General features: G+C 47.1%; 4 protein-coding genes across 12 annotated transcripts in view; 2 read left to right on the forward strand and 2 right to left on the reverse strand.

The window, feature by feature from the left end:
* Positions 1–9,786, forward strand: part of LOC120453621 (ankyrin repeat domain-containing protein 50) — a 37,032-nt gene extending 27,246 nt beyond the window's left edge. Inside the window, exons 2-6 of the mRNA XM_039638403.1 lie at positions 1,552–7,154; positions 7,237–7,547; positions 7,611–7,794; positions 7,855–8,110; positions 8,178–9,786. Coding sequence (XP_039494337.1) covers positions 1,709–7,154; positions 7,237–7,547; positions 7,611–7,794; positions 7,855–8,110; positions 8,178–8,361 — 6,381 coding nt within the window. The 5' untranslated portion in view covers positions 1,552–1,708 and the 3' untranslated portion in view covers positions 8,362–9,786. The remainder of the gene's footprint in view (positions 1–1,551; positions 7,155–7,236; positions 7,548–7,610; positions 7,795–7,854; positions 8,111–8,177) is intronic.
* LOC120453622 (protein C12orf4 homolog) lies at positions 9,738–11,660 on the reverse strand. Its single transcript, XM_039638404.2, has 3 exons — positions 11,368–11,660; positions 10,012–11,311; positions 9,738–9,952 (listed from the first exon to the last, which is right to left on the reverse strand). The coding sequence occupies exons 1-3, from the start codon at positions 11,552–11,554 to the stop codon at positions 9,832–9,834; spliced, it is 1,608 nt and encodes a 535-aa protein (XP_039494338.1). The 5' UTR covers positions 11,555–11,660; the 3' UTR covers positions 9,738–9,831.
* A 281-nt stretch (positions 11,661–11,941) lies between these two features.
* On the reverse strand, positions 11,942–17,158 carry LOC120450880 (heterogeneous nuclear ribonucleoprotein A1). 9 transcript variants are annotated; one of them, XM_039634113.1, is made up of 6 exons: positions 16,566–16,724; positions 15,934–16,423; positions 14,866–15,038; positions 14,504–14,801; positions 14,115–14,205; positions 11,942–12,273 (listed from the first exon to the last, which is right to left on the reverse strand). In XM_039634113.1, exons 1-5 carry the CDS (start codon positions 16,611–16,613, stop codon positions 14,132–14,134), a joined length of 1,083 nt encoding a protein of 360 aa, XP_039490047.1. In that variant the 5' UTR covers positions 16,614–16,724; the 3' UTR covers positions 11,942–12,273; positions 14,115–14,131. The 9 variants fall into 9 exon arrangements, with proteins under 9 accessions (XP_039490047.1, XP_039490048.1, XP_039490046.1 ...); XM_039634114.1 differs by lacking the exons at positions 11,942–12,273; positions 16,566–16,724 and adding exons at positions 12,598–13,745; positions 16,975–17,153 and having other exon boundaries at positions 15,934–16,411; XM_039634112.1 differs by lacking the exons at positions 11,942–12,273; positions 16,566–16,724 and adding exons at positions 12,598–13,745; positions 16,975–17,153.
* A 293-nt stretch (positions 17,159–17,451) lies between these two features.
* LOC120450881 (zinc finger protein 330 homolog) lies at positions 17,452–18,713 on the forward strand. The gene is made up of 2 exons (XM_039634116.2): positions 17,452–18,028; positions 18,154–18,713. The coding sequence occupies exons 1-2, from the start codon at positions 17,537–17,539 to the stop codon at positions 18,607–18,609; spliced, it is 948 nt and encodes a 315-aa protein (XP_039490050.1). The 5' UTR covers positions 17,452–17,536; the 3' UTR covers positions 18,610–18,713.
* Positions 18,714–24,932: the final 6,219 nt, after the last annotated feature.

Below are 24,932 nucleotides of genomic sequence, written 5' to 3' on the forward strand. Positions count from 1 at the left end.
GGAAAACCGCGGTGGCAATCGCTGGCAAACAATGCGGGCATCCATCCAATAATTACGCTTAAACGGCCGCAGTGCCAGGAGCAGAGGAAAAGCCAAAGCACTCACGTGCCATTGCGGTCAGGAAGTTGATGTGTCGCCAGTCCGGAGCATTTCCATTTGACTTTACTGCTCCTGCTCCCCGTTTCCCCCTTAGCCCAGTGCCCAGAGTTCCTGTTGCCTGTTATCCTGTCTGTCTACCTGGACCACCCCATCGGCCCGTCATTCCGTCACCCGTTCAATCAATGGATTTTACAGCTGACTTGCCAATATTATGGTAATCCATCGTCGTCGCTCCTTTCGTCGCTGTCATTTTGGAAATGGCTTTCCCCCGCTTTCCAGCAGGCGTAAATCATTCATTTCACTTGGCCCGGATTTTTTACGGCAAGGGTTTTGTGGCCTCGCCATCAGCGGACCAAGAGTACGTGCTGAATTTGCTCCATTTCTGCTCGAAAGTTGCACAACAAGCGTGCTGGGACGTATCATTAGTTACATTGCAAAATCCCCATCACCATCCCCGCCAGACGTGGACACACGAAGACTCAACGAGTAAATTGAAGTTTAAAATAAAAACTTTGTGGCATCATTATTGACATTATTTACACAGAGCTGTAAGGTGGTGGTCCACACATTCTACTACCAGGAGCAGCTCCTCCACAACGACGCACATAAATGGCATATAAGCTTAGATATGGCAAGAGCCACAGAAAAAGCAGAAGCAAAAGCCCCAAGAACAAAAGACACTGCGCGTAAAGACAAGCGCAGGAAAAATGATGACAAGTATATGTATTTTTGTGTGCACAGCCAGTGGGCGTGGATGATGTGGGCGTAGATGTGGATGTGGGTATGGGTGTGGCTGTGGATGAGGTGAATGGCTGGAAGCGGGATGGGACCAGAGCTGCCAAAGGGTTAAAAATGTATAGAAATCAGGTCAATTGTTTGCAGGATGTTTAAAAAGTGAAGCCAGTGGGAAACATGGCAGAAGAAAGTGCTAGTTAAGTTCAAGTAATGGCACATAAAAGCTAAAATGTGGAAGGATGGTAAAAGGTAATTTCAGTTATCTTAAGGATATAATGAAACTAACGAGGAAGGAGATTACAAGGATGAAGCAGTCTTAATAACTTTAATGATCCGTTGAAACTAGGTACTGAGGATAATCATTAAATGCTTCTTCCTGTTTTTAAATTTAAATTTCAAAAACTTGTAAATTAGTTTAACTGAATTGGCGGCGTTCATAAAATAGACGAGGTAAATCAGTGTTTAGCAGTGAAAAGTTAGGCATTTAAGATTTTGGTATAAAAGTCAAAGAAATCTCAATCAAATGAAGTACAAATTGGTAATCAAATTAAAGTGCAATTCACCGAACTACACAACGAGTTACCCAACATCTACTGATCTCCCCATGAAATGCAATTAAACCATTTGGCATTCGCTTGCAACGATTAGTTTTGTGAGTGGCTGCATATTAAAGTGATAACACTAAACCCATTTCCATGTCTCCCTCTCCTCTTGCAGCCAACCGAGGAGCGGCTTAAGTGAAAGGCAGACACACAGAGCCAGCAGAAGCCAACGAACCCGCTTCTGGGAGCAGACAGTCAGACAGGCAAACGGATTACGCACATCCTGCAGAGCAAACAGCAACCAGCAGCCAGCAGCCAGCAGCCAAGCCACAATGTCTAAGCACACGGACAACGATAATCTGCGCAATGACATCTACGAAAATCTGCCCTGTCAGGCGATGTACAACGATTCGGTGCGCAAGATGCAGCAGCAGAAGTCATCGACGCAGACAGCCAGCAGCAACCACAACCCCAATGCCAACTCCATTGGGAACTGCGACGCCACGCCGGCAATCAACAAGAATCATCCGCCGCCAACAACAACAGTAAACAACCTGCCCAAGGAGATGCTCTATGCCACACCGCTGCGAAAATCCGATCGCTACAAGAGCGGCGATAGGACTCGCCACGCGGCCACTGGGAATGCGGAGACGAAGCTGTCCAACTTCCGGGACTCGAATCGATTGGCCAGTGCTCGCAACGGAAATCCCGTTCAGGTCACCGATCTAGATGCGGACGAGGACGATGCCCAGGGCGATGGTGTAGATGGCTGTGCCTCCACCAGCGCCCTAGTCGGCGCCTCCAAGTACAGCAATCAGCCATCAGCTGGCACCGCCAATCAGCATTTTGAGGATCGGCGGATCCTCAACTTCCTCAAGGACACGACGCAGCTGCAAAAGAAGCTGGAGATCACCGGACGCGACTGTCCCAACGCCAGTTTTTCGAACCTGGCACGTGAGGAGCACTTCGCCAATCTGGTGCAACAAAACTTTCCGCAGGATGTCGCCACTCACCACTCAAATGGTGACACAAATGGCGGTTCAGCGCCAGAGGAAGATGGCCAAGAGGCAGCTGGCGGATTGAAGACCCAGCCAACTGAGGATACCGATGGCAACCTGGAGGCACTGATGCAACGCAAGGTGTCCCCGGACAAGGAGGTCAATGGACTGGTGCACGGTGCAGGCCTGGAGCCAAACAATCGCATCGTGAGCACCGTTTACATCCATCGCGAGTGGGTGCTAAAAAAGATTGCCCTTTGCCTGGAGCAACGAACGGCGGGAAAGAAGGCAGGAGCCGTGGCTCTGGGAGGAGCAGCTTCCTCCAGTTACGTATCTGCGCGGGCCAAGGCGGCGGCTATATCCAGCTCTAGCTACAATGGCTGCCTAGTGCTTGGTTCAAACGGCTCCGGCAAGACCTCCATTTGCCAGGCAATCATGAAGGGCAACTCGGGAACCAAGGGCATACTCAACCGAAAGCTGCTGGCCTGCTACCTCATCGAGTCCCAGAATCCAGAGTGCCACAGTCTGTCGCTCTTTATGCGAAAGATCGTGCTGCAGCTGCTCAGCCATGCCTCGCTGATCAGCCGGGATGAGAGCCAGCGGATCATCGACGAAGGATTCTCCTTTCTGCGCGAGGAAGCCCAGCAGCAGGAGTTCAAGCTGGACGAGGCCATGAACAACATTAGTTTGAGTGAGAATGCCGAGGAGCTGCTTATCGAGGAGCTCAAGAGGGGAGCCAGCGAGTGCGACACCAAGGAGCTGGACAACTTTCAGTCGCAGCGCACCTCCACAGTCAACAAGGCAGCCAGGACGAGCCTGACGCGCCAGCAGTCGGAGCCGGCTCCGTTGCAGGCCGTGGATGCAGTGAAGCCGGACGAGAAGACTGGCAGTAACTACGGCACACATCCACCGAAAAGGGCATCCCGCGAACGAGGTGATGCAGCTGATGCCGAACAGGACAAGGACATGGGCAGCGAAAAGGAGCAGAAACAATCTCAGGAACCCAAGGAGACGCCCAAGTCGAGTCCTGCGAAGAGCAAGTCAAAGATTCCCGTCAAGCGTGGTCGCTCTGGCAGCGGTGTGCTATCGCCCTCTAAGCTAGCCACCATCAGCAATGGTGGCCAGTCTATTCAGCAAGGTGGTGGCGAGGATATAGCCGATCTCAACACTGACCAAGAGAAGCACGAAATCGAAGCGGCCATCAAGGATGACAAGGTGGAGGAACCACAAGGCAACAACGAAGACAAGGAGGAAGACAAGCCCGAAGCGGACAAGGAACTGAATGACCTACTCAAAGAGGAGTTGGATAAATCCAGTCAGGAGCCCAAGGAAGAGGAGAGCAAGGAAGAAGCTACAGCGGATTCCAGTGCGGAACCCCTTATTGATTTCTCAGAGGCCAAAGTTAATGGCAAACAGGAGGAACCACAGCTGATACCACCTGTACCCGGAGAGAAGCCCAAAATGAGCACCAACACCTTGCCCCCACCACTGCCTAAAACAAAGAGCTGTCGTACCATCATAGCGGATGGCTACTACGAGCTGCTGCTATCCAATCCGGAGATCCTTGAGTGCCTCAATGTGGACAACATCGAAAAGAATCCGGATGAGTGCTTCAAAAAGGCCTTCTTGTTTCCCCTGCTGGAACTCACTCCTCCAAAGACGGCATTACTCCTGCTGATCGATTCCATCGACGAGAACTACATCAACGAGGGCAACCTCATCTCGACTTTAAAGGGAGGAAGGGGCACTGTCACCAACCACAAGAGTCGTAATGTGGCCGAGCTGCTGTCGAATCACATCCACCTGTTTCCCAAATGGCTATTCCTTGTGTGCACCACCAAGAAGCAGACCAAGCAGATCACCAAGATGTTCACTGGTTTCAAGAAAATCACGCTTGATGATCTGCGCAAGTCCCACGTCGTCAAGGATGTTCAGGAGTACATCATCAATCGCCTGAATTCCGACTTCAAGGATAGCATAATGCTGACCAAGGAGATAATCGAGTCGCTACACCAGCTGTACATCAAGTCGAATGGCTGCATCCTTTACCTGGAGAAGGTCCTTCACGGCATCAAGGATAACTTCTTCAGTTTCCGAGAGATAAAACTGATTCCCTGCACTCTGAACGGCCTGTACTTGTACATCTGCCAGAAGTCCTTCAACAAGAAGCAGTATATGAAGATCCGACCTTTGCTAAATGTCCTGCTAGCTTCCTCCGGCTATGTGGACAAGCTCTTCCTGTTTAACTGCCTGCGCACCCACAACTACACGATCGATTGCCAGGAGTTCGAGAAGCGATTGCAGCTGATGCGCAACATTCTGGCCTACGATTCTAATGCCCAGCGCCTGAAGATCTTCCACAACTCCTTTGCCGATTGGCTGGTGGACGTAAAGTTCGCCACAAAGAAATTCATCTGCGATGTGAACGAGGGTCATGTGATGATCTCCATGTACTATCTACTAGTTGCGGATACCCTCTGTGCGAACACAGTTCGAAGATTTGCCTACCATCTCATTAGATCGGGGGAGTATCTCACCAGTCGACATGTGGATCTGGATCTTATTCTGATGTTGCTGGAATCGAGGCTCAATTTAAGTGACTGCTTCTACACGAACCAGATGAACTGCTGTGCACAGTGCGAGCACGATTTCAAGTACGACGTCAATTTCCTGCCCAAGACGCGGGCCATGTTGGAGCGCTTCTTGGCCAGCGAGCTGAGCGAACCCTTCGCCCAGTTCCTGTGCGATTTCTTTAAGCCCAGCCTGCCCACAGACGCCAAGATGTTGAAGCTGCTTATTGAGACGGGCATCAACAACGCCGAATCCCAGAACTCCTGCGAGTCGTCGCTTATGTCGCCGGAACTCTCTGAGAAATCGCAAAACATTGACTTTGAACTGGCGGATCTGCTGTTGTCCAGCGAGAAGAGTTGCCTGATGGAGACGCAGCGGGCTGGCAGTCCCTCGGAGCACAGTGAGCCACCAGCCGAGAGTCAGGATGAGAATGCCTCGAGCACATTGCACCAGCTCTCCGATTCGCATCACATTGAGCTGCACAAGGGCAAGGCTCTGATCCACATCCTGGCCAACGATGGCAATCATCAGCTGCTGGAGAGGGCCCTCAATGCCTGCAAGAGTCCAATCGATCTGGAGATTGAGGACTACAATGGTCAGACAGCCTTGAATATAGCTGCGCGGAACGGACACCTCGATGTGGTTAAACTGCTCCTAAGCTTCTCCCAGCCCTGCAATGATGGAACTGGTCGGATGAAGCGGGTGGATGTCAACCACGCCGATCGCGACGGTTGGACTCCACTGAGATCCGCCTCCTGGGGTGGACACAGTGAGGTGGTGCGCCTACTCATCGCTCAACCAGCCTGTAAGATCGATCTTGCGGACAAGGAGGGACGCACCGCCTTAAGAGCCGCCGCCTGGAGTGGACACGAGGATATCCTCAAGCTGCTGATTGAGTCGGGAGCTGATGTAAACTCAGTGGACCGGCAGGGGCGCACTTCTTTGATTGCTGCCTCCTACATGGGTCACTATGACATCGTGGAAATTCTGCTGGAAAACGGTGCTAATGTCAATCACTTAGACCTTGATGGACGCAGTGCTCTGTGCGTAGCCGCCCTGTGCGGATCCTCAGGATATAGTAAGGTTATATCCACGCTGCTGGATCACGGCGCCAATACGGATCAGCTGGACAACGATGGCATGTCGCCACTTTTGGTCAGCTCCTTCGAAGGCAACGCCGAAGTGTGCGAGCTGCTCCTGGAGAACGCCGCAGATCCGGATCTCGCTGATTTCATGGGTCGCACTCCCCTGTGGGCAGCTTGTACCGCAGGACACGCCACCGTGGTGAAGTTGCTGCTCTTCTGGGGCTGCGGAATTGATTGCATGGACTCCGAGGGACGAACGGTACTAAGCATTGGTGCCGCCCAGGGAAATGTGGAGACGGTAAGGCAACTGCTTGATCGGGGACTGGATGAAACGCATCGGGATAATGCCGGTTGGACACCACTGCATTATGCCGCCTTTGAGGGATTCCACGAGGTGTGCATGCAACTGCTGGAGTCGGGAGCCAAAATAGACGAGTGCGACAACGAGGGCAAGACCGCCTTGCATTTGGCCGCTCAGGAGGGACGCCTCCATTGCGTCCAGGCTCTGCTGGACATCCACTCCAGTTTCGTGGACCAAAAGGCCCACGATGGAAAGACTGCCTTTCGGCTTGCCTGCCTGGAGGGCCACATGGACACTGTGGAATTTCTGCTGAAGTTCTGCTGCGATGTGAACTCCAAGGACGCGGACTCGCGCACCACCCTCTACATTCTGGCGCTGGAAAACAAACTGGAGATTGTCAAATTCCTGCTGGACATGACCAACGTGGATGTCAACATTCCGGACAGCGAGGGTCGGACGGCTCTGCATGTGGCCGCCTGGCAGGGACATGCTGACATGGTCAAGACCCTGATCGAGGCTGGAGCGGATGTGAACTCCATGGACCTGGAGGCTCGTACGCCACTGCACTCGTGCGCCTGGCAAGGCAACCACGACGTAATGAACATCCTTCTGTACTACGGTGCACTGGCTGATCATGCCTGCAAGCAGGGAGCGACTGCCTTGGGAATATCGGCCCAGGAGGGACACGAGAAATGTGTCATTGCCCTTCTCCAGTTCGGAGCTAATCCCTATAAGTCGGACCACTGCGGACGGACGCCCATTAAGCTTGCAGCCAAGTCCAGTCGCACCAGCATCCTGAAGATCTTCGAGAGCTACACCAAAAGTAAGAGTTCATTGCGCAGGAGAAGCCTCTTGCTTTGTTACTAATGCTTTCCCTTTTATCCTTTTCCCATTTCTGAACGTAGATGAAGCTAGCAATCCCAACGAACCCAAGTTCCATGCCCATGCCAGCATGCTGAGATCTCCGGATCAGCCACCGGCTCTGCCACTTCACCAGAACCTGGCCCCGTATCCGGCTCATGCCTCCGCTTCGTCTGTGTGCTCGGCAGCCACCACGGCCACCGTGCACAATGGCAGCCACCTGCACGTTCTCAATGCCTCCAGTTCCACGCACAGCTCGAACAACTTCTATCAGAACACCATGCAGTCGGACACGAGCAGTTTGCATAAGCGCAAGAGCGTCATCTCTAGTCAGTCCACGGGCAGCAGCAATGATGTGAGTATCCTTTAGGAATCATATCATGTTATTCCATCGCTAATCTTTTGGAATCCCCCACAGCAAGCGCCGCTTACCTTCACACAGCAATTGCAGCGACAAAGCAAACTCAGCTCACGCAATAATCTGATGGTCAACTCGAAGCACGCTTCCAGTTCGGGAGCAGCAGGACACAAGTCAAGTGGTGGAGGCGGTGGTGCTCAGCGACACTCTCAGGTTCTGCCCGATCTCAGCGAGCATCAGCTTGGTATGTCGAACAGTATTTTTATAGCCCAGCTACCAGCTAATTTTATTGGTCTCTATATAGCATCCAACATGACCAACGAGGCGGACATGTACGACATGGAGTGCATGTCGCCGCTGTACGCCACGCCCCCTCACTCGCCCAGCAGCGAATTGAGTTCACCTGGGCAACTTCCAGGTCTGAATGCCTTCGTGGACGATGAGAGGGCCGGAACCAGCAGTGGCGGCGGTGCCAAGCTGCCGGATAATCATTTCGCGCGAGACACGCACATGCGTATTATTCTGGGCAACCTCAAGGAAAACCAGCCCAGCTCGTCGGGGTAAGAAAAGCTAAAACTGAATAATTCAACATCAATGAACTTATGGGTTTTTATGTTTATCCACCAGCAAAAACAAGCGCAGCGGAGTATCCAGCAATCCGGCAATGCGGCTCATCCGCAGTCGCTTTGATGCCGCCTCCCAGTTGATCCGGCGCACCAACAACATACTCTCTTCCAGCAGCAATCAGGGCTCCTCCAGCATTGGCGTCAAGTCGGGCACCTTCCAGTGGCGCAAGGAGAGTCAAATGTAAACGCAGCGGATACCATATTAATGGGCTCCCCGAAAACTCACACCTTTAGGCACCAAAACACCCACTTGCATACTCAACCCTTAAATCGTAACTTATTTGAGTTTATATACCTTAGTACTTTTGATAAAGTATTTGTTTTTTGTGATAGTTTCAATTTTAGTAAACTTTTTAATATGTTTTTATTTAACTAAATATATTTAGGCATACTACCCATACGAAGTAGTTTAAGGCATGCGCCAGGTATTAAACTAAAACCCCATACATAGAATACTTCATTACATTTTTGGCATGCGAAGTGTAGCAGATTCTTCTTCAATGTAGCAAAAACTAACGAAATTTAAATAGATCACGACACGAATGTATACTTAAGAGAGCTCAGACCACAGCACTGTTCTCAGAATTAATTTTAAAGTATTTATTAAATCACCTTGCGTAAGACAGAGCATCGGCTTATAATTTAACTATAATATATAATTTATACTGGCCATACTACTCCAATGCGCATTTATTGGCAATCGGCTATAGAAAAGTAATTTATTTATACGAGCTACTTTACCAATTAATTACACAGTTTATGTCAATTCTTTGAATCCAGTTCCCCAAAATACCAAAAACCGATTATCCGTTCCCACAATGTGCTTTCAATGGCACAAGAAAGATCCCAGAGATACGATATATGTGTATTATATTGCTCGCACCTAAAACTCAAAGCGGTCCGTTCCTGTACCTTAACACTTGTCACTAATTTTATGTAACCCTTAAGCCGGACAAACCAATCAAATACACAACTGAAGCATTAATTAAATATTTTCTGAAACTCTACTCCCACTGCAAAGCAGCAAATCACAGACACAACAAACAACGCACTGGGCTAAATCCAAACAAAAAAAGGATAAATCGAAACATAGTTGAACAGCGAAATGTTAATGAACAGAAAGAAACCTAATTATTGTTAACAAACCTATAACATACCGCAGAATACAATTGTTTAGATATACATAAATATATATTTCAAAAGCATATTTACAAGTTAATGATCAGAGTTATTCAAAGTATCATTATTATAATCGTAATAGATAACCGAACAGACTAAAATACAATCCACAGAGATACACACATAACACATAAAGAAATGCGTGGGGGTTCGAAACCAAAGATGAACATTTACATTTGGAAGTAATATACACATGATACCTATGCCTAACATATAACTATAAATATGAGAATATGTACTTATACATTGTAGTGTTGTAGTTTTGAAAAGGTTGCGATGAATTATTGACAAAAATTGATACAGGAACATTTACAGAAAATTCTGAGTGTGTTGAAGTTAAAACAACTTTTTGAGCGAAGCGACGAATAACGAAGCATATACATACATATATAACTCTGAATCTGAATAAAACTGTATATTCATACAAATAATTTAAAGTCTTTTTCAAAGTTTACGTTGAGGAATGTGTTCGCAGTCTACTTGCTGGTGTCCACAAGTATCTTGGGATTGGCAACGTGAAAAACGCTGGGAACCATTCCCGCCAGAGTGGTGAACAAACTTTCCGATATGTCATCAGGCAGTAGCAATTGCAAGGTGCTGAAATTGGCAACACAATTAGCAAGATCATTCCCACATTTCAAAAGCTCAATACCCACCTTAATTCAGCTCCGCCCCAAGATGCAGATTCTATCATAAAGCCCTTGGCGCACTTAAACACCAGCTCTGCTCTTCTGATGCACCACTGGACGGTCATATCCTCGCTCATCTCGTGGCGCAGCAGAGCCGGAATGGTCAGCGTGGTAATGTCGTGCCTGCTAGCTGTCTTCAGGATGTTGCGCAAACCCAAGATCACCGGATGCCGCGAGTTGATCTCACTGGGACTGTTGATGGGCTCGTCCGAAATCAGGTGGAAAATAACGTGCGTTTGCGAGAGATTCGAGTGTTTGGTGATGAAGAAGTCGCCTGTTTTCAGTCTCGGCACGCTCTTCTTGGTCGGCGAGGTTGTGGCGCTGCCCTCGGCACTGCTGTTGCTAGTACTACTGCCACTAGAGTCTTCAGTGCTCAGATTCTTAATCTGCTTTTCAATCTTCTCCAGCTGCACGTCGATTTGCTCAAAGTGAAACTCGGTGGACTTGTTGGCATTCTTAATGATATTCTTGTTGGCCTGGGCCTGAATCGAAGGGGTCAGCACGACGACGCCGCAGAGGGAACTGGAGTACAATCCCAGAGCCATGTTAAGGCCATTGAGACTCTCCTCGGCGTGCAGCGGACTACAGAGCTCCGTGACGTTGGCACTTAGAATACGTATGTTGTGCATGTGCTTCAGCTGGGAGCCCAGGTGAATGGTGAAGCTCTCCTCCATTGATGGCTGCTGCGAGACGAACATCGAGGAGCGGTTGCCAAGCGGCGTGGCCACCGGCGACACTTGAAACATCTGACTGACTTGACTGGTGATCCAATCCCGATACTCGTTCTTCTGATGACCTATCATTGCCTCCAGCTCGGATTCGTATCGCTTCCGCACATAATTCTGCGTAGTGTACTGCTGGGCCAGCAGATTGTTGATATCCTCCGAGGTGGTGGTGATGTCCAGCTGGTTTATCTGGCTATCCATCTCCTGCTGCTGGGAGTTGTTCAGAGTCTCCACCTCGCTGTCCATGTGCTCGGTCATGTCGGACACCACCTTGGCATAGGCTCGCTCTCGCTTGAGTATGTCCTCCAGGGACGAGGAGTGCACCAGCCTATGGAAGCTCTGGGCGAATATATCCGCATCGCTGGGACCCACACGATCGGCAAACTGCAGCAGTTCCTCCTTGTACAGCCGCTCTGTGTCCCGTACAATGGCCTCGATGTCCAGCTCCTCGTTGGCCGCCTGATTGAGTAGCTTTTCGGCATGGTCGTCCAGGAAGTTTTGCTGCTCCGTGTCCACGAATTTCTGCAACTCCTTTTCCAGGTCTAATTGGAATAGCTCGAGTATAGTTGGTACCCAATCCATATGTGCTGATACTCACTAATATTCTCGTCCAGGTACCGCATCATGGGATCCATCTGGGTGGGCGCCATCAGCTGGGTCACACACTCCTCCAGATTCTCCTGGTCAAAGGGAAAAGTGATGTCCAGCCGGGATTCGCAGTCTTGGCCTTCATGATTTTTGTACTTGTACATAAAGGGCAGCGTGCGAGTGGCAGTGGAGTCCATTTCAAAAGCCTTAAGTCGGTGTTTTAGTTAGTTAAAGTCATTAATTCGCAAGTTAACGCCCCCTGCCCAAAAGAAATGCAATTAGTATGACTGCACTGCGACCGCTTAAATATACCGCATAAAACTTATTCACCACGTAGTGAGGACTCAAACCAACCGCAATGTTATACACCGCGACAATTTACGTAGTATTTATGCTTTCAATTAGCATGACAATATGTATTTTGTTTAGATTGCAACAAAAGGCTTTTCCAATTAAACGAAATTGGTGGTCTCACAATAGTCAATAGCTACATTACTGATAGCTAATAGCACTGTTTAAACACCCTTAGTAATCCCCATGTGCACACTATGGTGAAATTCAAATTCAAAACAAAACGAAAAACATTTTCATTGGTTTTCTGAAAATTCTTTATTCCAAAATTGTTAAAATTATAATAAATGCAATTTAAACGAAATAAAAAAAAGAGGTTTATATTTACGGTGCTTGAGAGGGGAAATCGCTCGACATCCTCCATTTTAAAGTGCGACGAGCCGACCAATTGCGACCACCTGAAAGTTACAACTGTTCCGGATTTGGGATCTGCGGAGGATAACTTACCCAGGAGCAACCGAATCCCAGCGACGGAGTTGCAAGCAAACGAGGGCACCTTCTGTGGCTGCTTTCAGTAGCGCGGCGGCCGTCTTTCAGCGCTTCGCAGCATACTTTTCACAGCCAACTTGCAACAGAAATTACAATAATATACATGGTTGTAAATGACATGGTACAGGAGGAGGCGGGTTCAAATCAAATGAAAGGGGATAGTGAATCCTGTTAAGCGAGTGAAAGGAGAACTCTCGAGAACGACGTTAATGGCCCGCCCACAACAACAAATGCTATAATTCACATAGTACAAGAGTTTCTTGGCTGGCTTTTGGACTTGGTCCTACTTGCTTGCTCCTTTTTTTTGTTTTACCTCTGCAATATACTCCGAATACCTCTCTTACGGATCGAGATCCTTTTGCTGCTCCTGCTGCTACAGAAATATAGAAAACTACGAGGCTTTGACTTAGCTATATAGTTTTTTGTTCTTTCGTCAGATTTTACATCAATCGCTGGACACTTGTGTATTTTTGCATCTTGTATTTTTTAGCTACATTAAAATGTAAATTTTGTTAAGTATAATTGCGCTGACTCCTCAGACAGACTGCTTTGCTAAAAGGTATAGATTACATTAAGTGTTGTGGTTTTTTGATCGGTTACATCTAAACAGCGGAAGAGGTTATATCCATGTCGACACTTATTCAAAAATCTAAGTATCTAGATCTAGGTTCCTCCACCCACACACGGTCAGGGGTTCGCTTAGAACTTGAATAGTAAAATTATTAAGTCTAGGGCAGCGTGCGGATGGATGCAGAAGTCGCCCCGCACGCTCTACTCGATTTAATTCTATGAGAACTTAGCCTAGTAAAGTTGTAAAATGTAATACATGTTTTTTATATATTTTGTGTTTTCTGCTCTGATTATCAAAAGTTGCCAGCAGCCGGTGGACTGGAGGAGCTGTCTACATACAAATAAACATATCTCGGCTGCCGCCTTGAAGTTTTACATAGCTGATTCATTTATGACTGGTTTTAAATAGGGTTGCGGTTGCGTTGCTTGTGTGGTGGAGATACAAATGTTTGGCCTGACGTCGGCTTTGTTGCTCTAATTACAATGTTACTTAACTTGGTTGCTACAATGTGAAATTATAGATTACAATTCTATGGGTATTGGATAGTTTTCGATGCGAATCTTAATAATCAATCAATCACCGTGTGCAAAGACAAATCGAATGGAATCCTGGCCAGCTGCTGTGTACGTGTACTGCCACTTGCTGTGTTTCTTCTGATTAGCTCACACACTGCTCTGCACTGCACTGTACTGGGTACTTGGGTACTGGTCTGGTCTGGCTTGGTACTGATCTCTCTTTCTGTTCTAATCCAAGACTGAACCAAACTCCTTACGACTTCACTGCACTGCACTGCACTGCACTGATCCTGATCAATCAATCTGCTCTCCTCTCTTCTGTAATGTTTGGTTTGTGGTGCTCGGAAAACTTCTTAGGTCTATGAACGTGCGTTCATACTTGTTCATATTGATCATTGAATTGCGTATCGTTTACTTGACTTTGAATTTTGGGCTTATACTGAGCGACTTTTACTTTATCACCTATAAAATGTCGATAAATGAGAAACGTTATTTAAAACAATTGGTATGCAAAAGGGGGTTCTTAATTGGTTGATGGGTTTTTGTTCTCTAAATACTTTTAAAGTGTAAATACGTATTTAAGTTGGTTGAGTAAGGTGGGTCGGACTGTCTCAGCCGTTATGCTTTTTGGTCTCAATATGCTGTTATATAAACTACCAAAACAATGCCGATAAGGGCGCTATTAAAAAAAAAAGCACAACATATGATTGCCAAATCAAACGAAAGATTAATGGTCATACGGGAGGGATTAGCGTTTGGTTGGTTAATGGTCTGACTTCGCCTTGGACTATGTATATCTAGGTGTTAGTAGTGGTTATTTGGATGTCTCACCTCGTCTGGTATCTCTCTCAATATCTTCGGTTGTTGCCACCGTTATTGAAGCCCTGATTGTTGCCGCCATAGTTGCCTTGATTGCCACCGCCTAAAAGAAAACCCAGGATCGTTAGGTGCACATCCAATCGTTGGTTGTCTTTCTAGTCTAGTTTCTACACCACACTGGTGGTGACTATTCATGAAAAATTTGTAACGTGGCTGCGTGTTACGTCGTACTGGGATTATCTTACATACGCATAACATAGCGAAGGCCATCGTTGGTTTATCTCACAGCATTTAATAAGCTAACTGCCAAACTCTATCGACGCTCTAACAGTTAGTTGTCAGGGTACTGTGTCTCGTTATCCAGTTGTTATCAATACAGCAATGGATGTTCTGTTGCTCACCTGCTTTGAATCCACCACCTCCTTGGTAGGGTTGCATGCGATTGTTGTTGAAGTTGCCACCACCTCGCTGTGGGCCGCCACCATAGTTCTGCTGGTAGCCTCCAAAGTCATTGCCACCATTGTTCCAGTTGTTGCCGCCGCCACCAAAGTTGCCGCCTCCATTGCCATTGTCCCACGGATTGTTATTGCCCCAGCTGTTGTTGCCACCGCCATAGCCGCCGCCGCCGCCACCGAAACCGTTGTTGCCCCAGTTGTCGTTACCCCCGCGGTTGTTGCCCCAGTTATTGCCACCGTTGTTCTGCAATGTCAATTAGCCGGCCATAAGCCACAATGCGAATCGAAGGCTATTATTAGGTTCTTACCCAGTTCCCGCCATTCTGGTTGCCGTAGTTGCCACCGCCCATGTTTCCGCGGTTTCCACCGGCACGACCTCCCGGTCCACCACGTCCACCACCACCGCCCTGCTGGTCATTTTGCTTGGGCAGTGCCTTCTTCACGTCCACCATTTTGCCATTCAGCTGATGCTGTTTTTGCACTATAAAGAGAAAAGGAAAGCAAGCTATTAGTGGGGTTCAAAATACATTTTGCTATACAGTGCATCCGGAGGATAGTGTGCCATATACTCTTTCATCATTGGTGCACATACACCACCAACAACAATAATATAATACTGGCTGGGATTTCATCTTACAGTCACAAACGCCGCACGAGCATATTAAACATTGCTATGCGGAGCTGGGACTGTGGATCGGTTTCTATAACAATTAATTTGTTTAATTGTAACGAGGCTGCGTGTTACACTGAATAGGCGCAATAATTACATTCGCATAACATAGCTTAGCCGACGCTTTAATTCATCTCACAGCGTTTAAAAAAAACTACCCTGGTGATGGTTTCAAACCAGTTAATTTGTCAGTACTGTGATTTCGAGGATACATTTTTAGATTGAAGCTACAGTGTGCCAAATACTCTTTCATCGTTGATGCACGAAGAGCACCAACAACACGATATAATACTGGCTGGGATTTCATCTTACAGTCACAAACGCCGCACGAGCACATCGAACATTGCTATGCGGAGCTGGGACTGTGGATCGCACCAAATTAAGTATATATTATAAATGCATTTGTTAAGCCGACGCTGAGGGATATTTACAAGAAGCCTTACAACCTGGCTGGGGCTGATTGAGCTATAAATTAGGGGTTGTTGCAAGCCAACCCGTCGGTTTGGTGGCTGTTACACAAACGCGGCGTGCACAAATGGGGTTCATATCTAAAATTAACATCATAAGATACGTTTTCCTTTCCTAGAATCCAATCTGTATTGTATAAATATTACCATATGGTACTGTACTTATCCTAGGATGCTACTTTGAAACATTCTTAAAGGTTGCTCGATGCAATCTTAATATGAAAAATGCTTCTACTTACACACAACTTTGTCCACGGGATCGTAGTCGTCGAACTCGACGAAGGCGAATCCACGCTTCTTGCCAGTCTCCTTGTCCATGACGATGTTGATGTCGACGATGTTGCCGAAGTGCTGGAAGTAGTCGCGGATGCACTGCTCATCATGGTCGTCCTTCAGGGCGCCCACAAACAGTTTCTTTACGGTGGCACCGGCGTTCGGGGAATCGATGTCCTGGCGAGGAACAGCCCGCTTGGGCTCCACCACTCGACCGTCGATCTTGTGGGGACGCGACTTTTGCGCCTCATCAATCATGCTCGAGTGGGAGTAGGTGATGAACCCGAAGCCACGGGATCGCTTTGTGCGCGGATCCTTCATGACCACCACGTCCACGATGTTGCCCCATTTCTCGAAGTGCGCCTTCAGGTTCTCGTCGGTGGTGCGGTAATCCAGGCCACCGATAAACAGTTTGCGCATATGCTCCGGCTCGGTGATGGAGTCCTGAGGGAATTCCTAAATTATTGATTTTTATCAATAGCCGTTCTTAACCTCACTTTCCGCCCGTGAGACACATGCGTAATTTTCAAAATGGCGACCGGTAGGGCGAGCCACTAGTTTGCAGGAAATTTCTAGTCTGCTTATATGCACTACTTACATCCTCATCATGGCCATTGGAGTTGCCGTTCTGGTTCGAGTTCACCATTTTATTATTGCAAGTGTTAAATTAATTTTACTCAAACTATGTTTGCCGTTTGCAAATGGAGAACTTTCCGACACACGCGGCAAATGAAAAAATTGAATGCAATGTGACCGTTTTCAGAAACAGATATAAGCCAACGGCTATTCGATATTAGCGATAACGATTAGCAACTCGACGAGTACCCTTAACAATACAATACTATTACAATATTTTACCCCTCTTTTTAACCTTGCCTCAAAAATGCATATATGTATGCATTCTTGAACACGGCTTTACATTAAAACGTTAAAACGGCAAACGATACTTAACAAACTGGGGCTTTTGGTCGGCAGTTCGAAATTACGAGTTTTTGTACGCAACTTACATCTTCATCTTCATGTTGGCCGTTGTTCCAGTTGTCGTGACCACCCATTTCGCAGCACTTAGTTGTATCTTAACTGCACTGATATAATATTTCTTAGCAAAATATATGAAAATATTCCGACACTAGCTGTAGCCGACTTTTCTTTAAAGTGAAAATATATTTCACAGTGACATTAAAAGCCGTATATAGACTTTGGTCGACAGACCTTAAAACAACTTTTACGAAATACCAGTACGGAAATTCGGCTACACTAGCCAGTGTATACCTTTATACATTTATGACTTGTTTCCATTGAGAATCTATTTTGTAATTATTCGACGAGGATAATGGCATGGTATACATAAGTTTAAACATTTAAGACTTTGTATAATTGCATACTTGCATTTTACTTATTGCAAGTGAATTTTGCCTTTGGTTTATAAATTCCTAGCTAGTTTCAAGATGTAGCTACATATTTTGGCGGTAAATTCGAAAGCTTTTTGTGGTATTTTTCGGCGCACCTGCTGCAGCCACATTGCCGCACACGTAAGGAAATAAGTTTTCCAATTGTTCGATTTCCAAAATGCCGAAAAAGAAGACTGGGCAACGTAAGAAGGCCGAGAAGCAGAAGCTGCGTCTCAAGGAGATCCGCAGCAGGGAGGTGCCCCTGGCGGATTTGCCTTGCAACGCGCCGATGGAGTGCGACAAGTGCGAGAAGAAGCAGAAGTCGAGGGCCTTCTGCTATTTCTGCCAAAGCATTCAGAGATTACCCATTTGCGCCCAGTGCGGGAAGATCAAGTGCATGCTGAAGACCGGCGACTGTGTGGTCAAGCATCCGGGTGTCTACACCACGGGCCTCGGAATGGTGGGCGCCATCTGCGACTTCTGTGAGGCGTGGGTCTGCCACGGACGCAAGTGCCTCCAGAACCATGCCTGCACGTGTCCGCTGCAGAATGCAACCTGCCTGGAGTGCGAACGCGGTGTCTGGGAGCACGGCGGCCGCATCTTCAAGTGCTCCTTCTGCAACGGATTCCTGTGCGAGGACGATCAGTTCGAGCACCAGGCCAGCTGTCAGGTGGGTAACCAAATCCTCGTCCAGGTCGCAATGTAAAACCTGTGAAATACCTATTAAGTTTTGTTTCCAACTCTTTTATAAGATTCCTATGAGTCCATTTGGTAATTTAATCCATTCAATTCCAGGTGTTGGAGTCTGAGAACTACAAGTGTCAATCGTGCAACAAGCTGGGTCAGTACTCCTGCCTGCGCTGCAAGACTTGCTACTGCGAGGATCATGTGCGTCGCAAGGGCTTTAAGTACGACAAGAACAAGCCAATTCCGTGCCCCAAGTGCAACTACGATACCTCGGTGACCAAGGACCTCAGCATGTCCACGCGGTCGCACAAATTCGGTCGCCAGCAACAAGGTGGCAACAGCGACGACGAGGAGGGATACGGTGGATACTATGGAGCCAGTGGCAGTGGCTATTATGGTGGTGGTGCCAGTGGTGGCTACTCCTACGGCGACGATGATGATGAAGATGAGTCCGATGGCGACTACGAGGATGAAAGTGATGAAGACGATGATGATGATGAGGAGGAGGACGAGACTACGGAAAGCGAACCAGAGAAGGAAACCGACAAAAAGGCCACCAAATAAGGCTGAATTGTTTATATACTCGTAAATGGCTAAGTGAGCGAGTTCTCGGCTGTGCACTCGTTGCTCTCAATGTAATAGGGAAATAAATTCTTTGTCAAATTGTAGAGCTTCCAAGTAGCCATTCTCTGTAATGCAACAAGCTGCAAGTGGGCTTTGGGCCAAAATCGAAAGGTAAATGCGCCAACGAATGTGTACCAAAATTCCACGAGAGAGGATAACTGTGGAGCTGAGGGTGCTGAGGGATTGGAAATGGGAATGGGTAGGGAGGAGCAGCAGTGGCAACCCATACGCACATGATGATGGCGATGCCAACGGCTCTGCCAACGCCAACTTCTCTGTTGATAGACTCATCCATCTCCAATCCACTTACGAGCGCAAATATTTACACAATTTACTCGAAAACGGAGGTATGAGCATATAATATTTCCAAAAACGATGGCAAACACACACCACACACACCCAGAGAAAGACACGCACTTCGGCATTTGGGAATGTTTGGCAGTTAGGCAGAGCGGAACAGCAACAGCAATGGGTAATGGGTGATGGTTGCTGGGCGAGATATGGGGGGGAGGCATAGGATGTGGGCTGAGTGTGGACGGGCCCATCATCAGGCTGAAACATTTTAGGCATTGCAAATCAATGAGCGGCTCGATGGAGGGGAGGAGCATAGTTCTTCTGCATATGAATGAAATCATATGTGGCGTTACTTATGTAGGCGAGTCCTGGGCGAGGATGTGGACGAATTGGGTCGGGACTGGGTGAGTGAGTGGCAGGCAAATCAACTGTGTACATAATACAGATTAGTGTGAGAGGATATGGGATGCACATACAGCTGCGGTCATAATAATAGTCCTTGGGGTTCATCATAATATAATATTTTAGTATTAAATGATATTACATTTACAACTCAAAGCTAAATGTAGTATAAAATCTAAACTAGCGGTAAGACTTATTTGTGTCTCTTTATATCCTTAAATTTCCTCTTCACTTTTAAGTTTTACTTATGAACTTTAAAGATCGATTGTAACATATCCTTGGTATCCTTTTTCTTACCCCCCGCTGTGGTTACTTACACGACCATTCTTATGTATAGATCGGAGCAGCTTAATGGCTGCCTGCCAGCATTTGTGTCTGCATTTCAATCAAAATGGCCTGTCTATTCCGGCCGAGGCGATGTCCAAGCCATTGGAGTTAGGGCTACTCAACAAAATTAGAAACGGGGTGGCTTACGCTTATGGGGGCAAGATGGAGGGGGTGTGCCATTTATGGACTGTGGGCAGTGGGCCTGTGGTGGTCAGTGCCAAACATCAATAATAATTTCATAAATGTAATCAGAGAGAGGCAAACAAGACCGGAGACGACGAGTCACAGTGATTGAGCTCTTAATTGCACTGCGATATTAATCCCAGAGCCCACTCTGTCCAGACAATTTGGTCACTTCCCATCACGATGACCGCTTTCATTAGCCGGAGTGCATTCTCAATTACCAACAGATGGAGGGGTCTCGGGTTTAAAGTCTCGCTGGGATCAGGATTCCAAAGAAAAAAACCCGCAAACTCTAATCACTTCCGATAAGCATTATCTATTGCTTGTTTATGCAATGCCAATATTTTCGTCAGCCAAAGTCAAGCCATAACAAAAACACAGCCATGGCCAAGGATTAAGGTGGGAAAATCCTGTGGACAATCCGAGGAACACGTGGAAAAGTCAAAAACTGCGGCTTATGGCCAAACGCAATTAGCGTTAATTACGATGGAAAACAGCCGGAGCGGCACTGCTTCCCATGGCTACGGGTTAAAGGTCTCGGGATTCAGGACTCTAGGATTGCAGGATTCAGCAGGTCCTTGCGGCCACTTGAAATTTAATTTAATTTCTTCTTGCGGCTGCCGCAGCGTTGCTCGCTTCAAGTGATTGCGCCATGGGATTGGATTGGACAGGATTGGGTGGGATGGCCTAGGTGGGTTAGATAAGGTACGGGTAGTTCCTAACGTCATCATCAACATCAGCCACATCCACATTCACATCTACATCCACATCCACATCCACATCCACTTTGCCATCGACGTTCGTCAAAGCTAGCGATGATTGATGGTGCGTAATTTGGAAAATTAGAACCAGGATACGCAGCGAAAAAGGGGTGGCTCTCGTTTTCAGCATATTCCTTTTTTTTTTTTTTATTTCGGCCCCTGCTAATGTTGTTGGCACAACAAGGTGTGTCCTGGTCCGATTGCCGCGTGTCCTGCCGCCGTTCGCCGCTTGCGGACGCGTGTTTTGCGTCCAGCAAAGTAGCGCGTGGTTATTAGAAAACAATTTAATTAAATATTCACTTGAACCGGCAACACCAACAACGTGGTCCGGTGGAAAAGCGTAGGCAGTGGCACCAAGATGGCCTCACTTTCCCATCATAAAGCGCTCAAACAATGGCCATCAATATTAAACGATGTTGTTCGGTGTCCATTTAGAGCGCTCCAGCTCCAGTCGCTCGTCCTTGTTGTTTTAGCCGTCCTCACTGGTCCGTGATGTAATGTGAGAAAGTTTTTTCTGTTTTTTTTTCTGTTCTTTTTTATCCGGAGGATGGAATGGGAACACAAGTTTTTGGTCGGTGCTTTTCGGCGGAGGTAGGCCTTTGATCAATTTCGTCCTGTGGGCGAGTCCCTGAGAATAAGTTCTCAAAATAACGACGGGTTAATTGACCCTTGCTTTCCCCAGGGAAAAGCTTCGCCAACTGATTTATAACCAAGCTGTATTATTATATTTGTAAGTGGTAATTTATCTAAATATCATACTACAGATACTTCATAAACTGGGCTAAATATTAAATTAGTATTAGCACACATCCGCAGACAAGAGCTCCCATGATCCTTACGGAATGCTGTTAGAAAGTCATCGCCATCGAGTCGGAAAAGAGCTTCCTCCAGGTGCGCCGCACTGCACCCGCACAGCAGGACGGGATGAAGGCAGAAGCCACTGAATCGGGAAAGCGACACCAGGAGGACCGCCCGCACACAAGCGACTCAACTCAGTGGAGAATGGAGAAGTCACGGCAGGACAATGGGAAAGTCGTTGGCTGTCTAATTGCATCAGCGGCGCTTCCCTGGGCACGCGACCCTGTGCGCCTCACCTGCAATTAAACTGTCGCATTAGGAGCAACATGCACGGCTCTTCGCCAGAAATTCAAAGTGATGACGCAGCCCGAAAAGCGATTCCGGAACACAATCGAATGTCCTGGTTTGGGGTGGAGGTGGTTGTTGGCATGTAACAATTGAGGGTCACGTGTCGGCGGCCGGGGGGCGGAGGGTGGAAAGTGTGGCAAAACTTGGACCTGAAACGACTTTCCACCAGCCAAAAGTTTGGCTTAGGGATTAGCCGCACGCTGTGTCGGTGGTTTCTCCATTGTGTTTGCCAACGCAGCTACATACTTTGCACCCGGCAAGCCGCCTAATGAAAGCAAATCTCCGAATTAATTTCAAACGAATTTGTTTTGATGCCATGATAAGCCGTCATCTCAACCGACTGCAAAAAAGGGGCAGTCGCAGGAAGCTACAAATCTGGGCAGCGTTTGCCATTTAGCCCACTGAGCCCACTGATTTCGCCCATTCTGGCCCGTTTTGATTTCAGTCAATAGCCCGGCGGGCTGGCACTTGAGCGGCGAGACGCTCAGCTCTGCCATCGAGCGAAACTGAATTTTGCAATACGCCCGAGGGTCCTGGTTCGAACTCCACACTCCCCGTGCTCCCCCTGCACCACCACCTCCATCTCCACTTACTTCACTCCATTCCACTCACCCACACACGCGCGCGCGCTTTGCATTACAATTGGTAAGCGGGCACGCCCACCCCCGCGGCCCACGCCCCCGGCGTGCTACAGTTATTAACCTCAGCTTACACTGGACTACAAGAAAACAAGTATTTAAGCTTTAGTGTGCGCGAATTCTTTAGGTCATTTAGAGTGAGCAGGAAAAAATTGTATCAACATTCATTATAACATTATAATACATCATCATAACACTGTACAATATATATATTGTATCTTTATTTGCACAACTAGAATTCCTCAGCTTTCTTTATATCAGTATGCAGTATTATAATATTAATCCATCATTATTCTCATAAGCAATTATTTTAAGTAAGATATCCCAAAAGATATTCTAATATTGCAATAATAAAGAGCTTTCATCTGAATATCATTTGTAAAATGTACATTGATACATTATAAAAAGCTAAGTACTTTCAGATTTACTGCCCCAAGTTTGTGTTGGCCAGTGTAGCTTGCCTGCGGCTAACAGTGTAATTAAAGTAGTTGCGGTCGATTGTAATAAGGGCGATGATGATGCCCATGATTATGATGACCCGCACTTGTCGTGAAGCACCAGTTCAAGCGGCCTGGGAATCTATTTGCTCGCACATCCACATTACATGTCCTGGATTACGAGTCCGAGTCCTGGCACTTGTCCTTCCAACGGCCGCGTGCTCTGCACGTGAACCGCCATGAATAATGATCTCAATCTCGCATGCAATCGGCGGTGGGAAAACTGGAAAACTGTGGAAGCGTCACCTTCTCACAGGCCAAAACAGCACTCATCAGCGGGCCATTATAGATGGCTAAATTATTTATTGTCAACAGCTATGTATGGTCGAGAAATCGAATTTATATATATGTATATATGCCAGTGGGCCATTGTCTTTGCATCTGTCTCTGCAGCAACTCAATGTCAAGATTAATCGCCAGCTGTGGGACGAGGCTGGCGGACAGGTAACTCATCGAGCGAATCAAGCAAATCGAGCCAGACCAGGAGTCAGACTTCTATATGCCGGGTATATGTCGGTTATATGCCGGGTATTTGCCGGGGGTAACAATGAAATATTGAAATGAAAAAAAATTTCAAGTTCGGCAGCTTGTCAAGTGGCACTTGTCGTCAGTTGAACGTCACGGCGTTCGGGCACTTTGTCAATTCAAGTGAAATTTTTATTAATTTCGTTTTTTAAACCGTATGTATGTACGCAGTGACAGATACGACGATTGTGTGCCTTGTGGTGCATTCATATATACTCGTATTTGTTATGTGCGTTATTGAAAGGTTCTTGATGCACGTCCTCATCAATGGCACCCATTAGTTGTTGTTTAATGCTAACTAATTGCCGGCAATTCGTCAGCGGCCAGTTCCCGAAAAAATAATCTCATCGAGATCCCTAAAAACCGGCGGTGCGGTGCCTTTGTGCCTTGTCGGCTGACCTGTATCCTTAATTTCTGGCCGATCTCTTCGTTGGCCATCAGATGTACTCTTCGCCGGCTTTGTTGCCAATTGACAGTTGTAAATGTTTGTTGTAAATTGTGCTTTAGAGGTGCTAATAGAGTGCCACCGCCGTGCGCGTTTTCCCAAGTTCTTCGTTTGGTTTTATGCTGCCAGATTCCTGTTCTCTTCTTGGGCTTCGTTTTGGATTTTTGATTGAGTTGCTCCCCAACAGAAAATCAATGAACTCTGCTGGTGGACACAAGGTGCCACCTTTTTATGATGCTTTTGGCCGCCGCCTGGCCGGAGATCTCTTTGATTTCGCACCGACGCACCGAGTGAATCACAAGAACTTCACACCAGAACTTCAGGGCTCGAATATTGGGGATCGGAACTTGGGGCTTGGGGTTTGGGGCAGGGAATCAAATCAACGGCTTCTGCTGCAGTAGCTGTCAAGTGCAAACTATTTATGAAGTGGCGGATCTTTGTTTGTCCAGCAAATTATTGTGGCCGACCATAAAAGGCTTTGTGTTTTAGTGCCACTTGATTTTTAGCGAAAGGGAAATTTGCGTTCTACACTTTTCTTTATTGCGTACTGAGACATCTTCATATAATATTAACTTTTATTTATAAAAATTTAGGGATTTAAGCATTTTTGTAATGTCTATATAGTTCTTAATATTTTTATTCATAGACTTCTGCTTAGTTCCTGGCATATTCCTGTAAGTTTTACCTCCTTTCACTTATCGATTGATTCAAACTTTCAGTTTTGCCGCACTTCTGGGCTGTTTGCTCTGGATGTCATTGACTTTGTAGCTTTGACTTTGGTGCAGCCGAGTGTAACAATAATGGGCAGCAGCGACTAGGAAAACAAACACACCTCCCGTGCCGGAAAGGTGCCACACATTTCCCATATAGCAGCAAATTATTATAACCGACTTACAGTCACAAATTTGGCCATTATTAAATTAACGCTTTCGCTTCGATTGCTGCGTCATTCGGGGGGAGGGGAAGGGTAGAGGATTTTTATCCTGTGCTGCCCGTTATGCGTCGAAGGATGTTCAGTCACTGCCAGATATGAGTATAGAGTCCA

This window comes from Drosophila santomea, chromosome 3R (genome assembly GCF_016746245.2).
Source record: "Drosophila santomea strain STO CAGO 1482 chromosome 3R, Prin_Dsan_1.1, whole genome shotgun sequence".
Taxonomy (NCBI): Eukaryota; Metazoa; Arthropoda; class Insecta; order Diptera; family Drosophilidae; genus Drosophila; species Drosophila santomea.

Bases quoted from the DNA above. Each gene is read 5' to 3' on its own strand.
- LOC120450881 (XM_039634116.2), top strand. From the start codon at position 17,537: ATGCCGAAAAAGAAGACTGGGCAACGTAAGAAGGCCGAGAAGCAGAAG. The intron at 18,029-18,153 runs GTGGGTAACCAA...ATTCAATTCCAG, and splicing joins AGCACCAGGCCAGCTGTCAG to GTGTTGGAGTCTGAGAACTA.
- LOC120453622 (XM_039638404.2), bottom strand. From the start codon at position 11,554: ATGGACTCCACTGCCACTCGCACGCTGCCCTTTATGTACAAGTACAAA. The intron at 11,312-11,367 runs GTGAGTATCAGC...TATTCCAATTAG, and splicing joins GTACCTGGACGAGAATATTA to ACCTGGAAAAGGAGTTGCAG. The intron at 9,953-10,011 runs GTGGGTATTGAG...TGCCAATTTCAG, and splicing joins TGGGGCGGAGCTGAATTAAG to CACCTTGCAATTGCTACTGC.
- LOC120450880 (XM_039634107.1), bottom strand. From the start codon at position 17,022: ATGGGTGGTCACGACAACTGGAACAACGGCCAACATGAAGATGAAGAT. The intron at 14,802-14,865 runs GTAAGAACCTAA...TTGACATTGCAG, and splicing joins ACCAGAATGGCGGGAACTGG to AACAACGGTGGCAATAACTG. The intron at 13,746-14,503 runs GTGAGCAACAGA...GACATTTTATAG, and splicing joins AGGTGGTGGATTCAAAGCAG to GTGATAAAGTAAAAGTCGCT.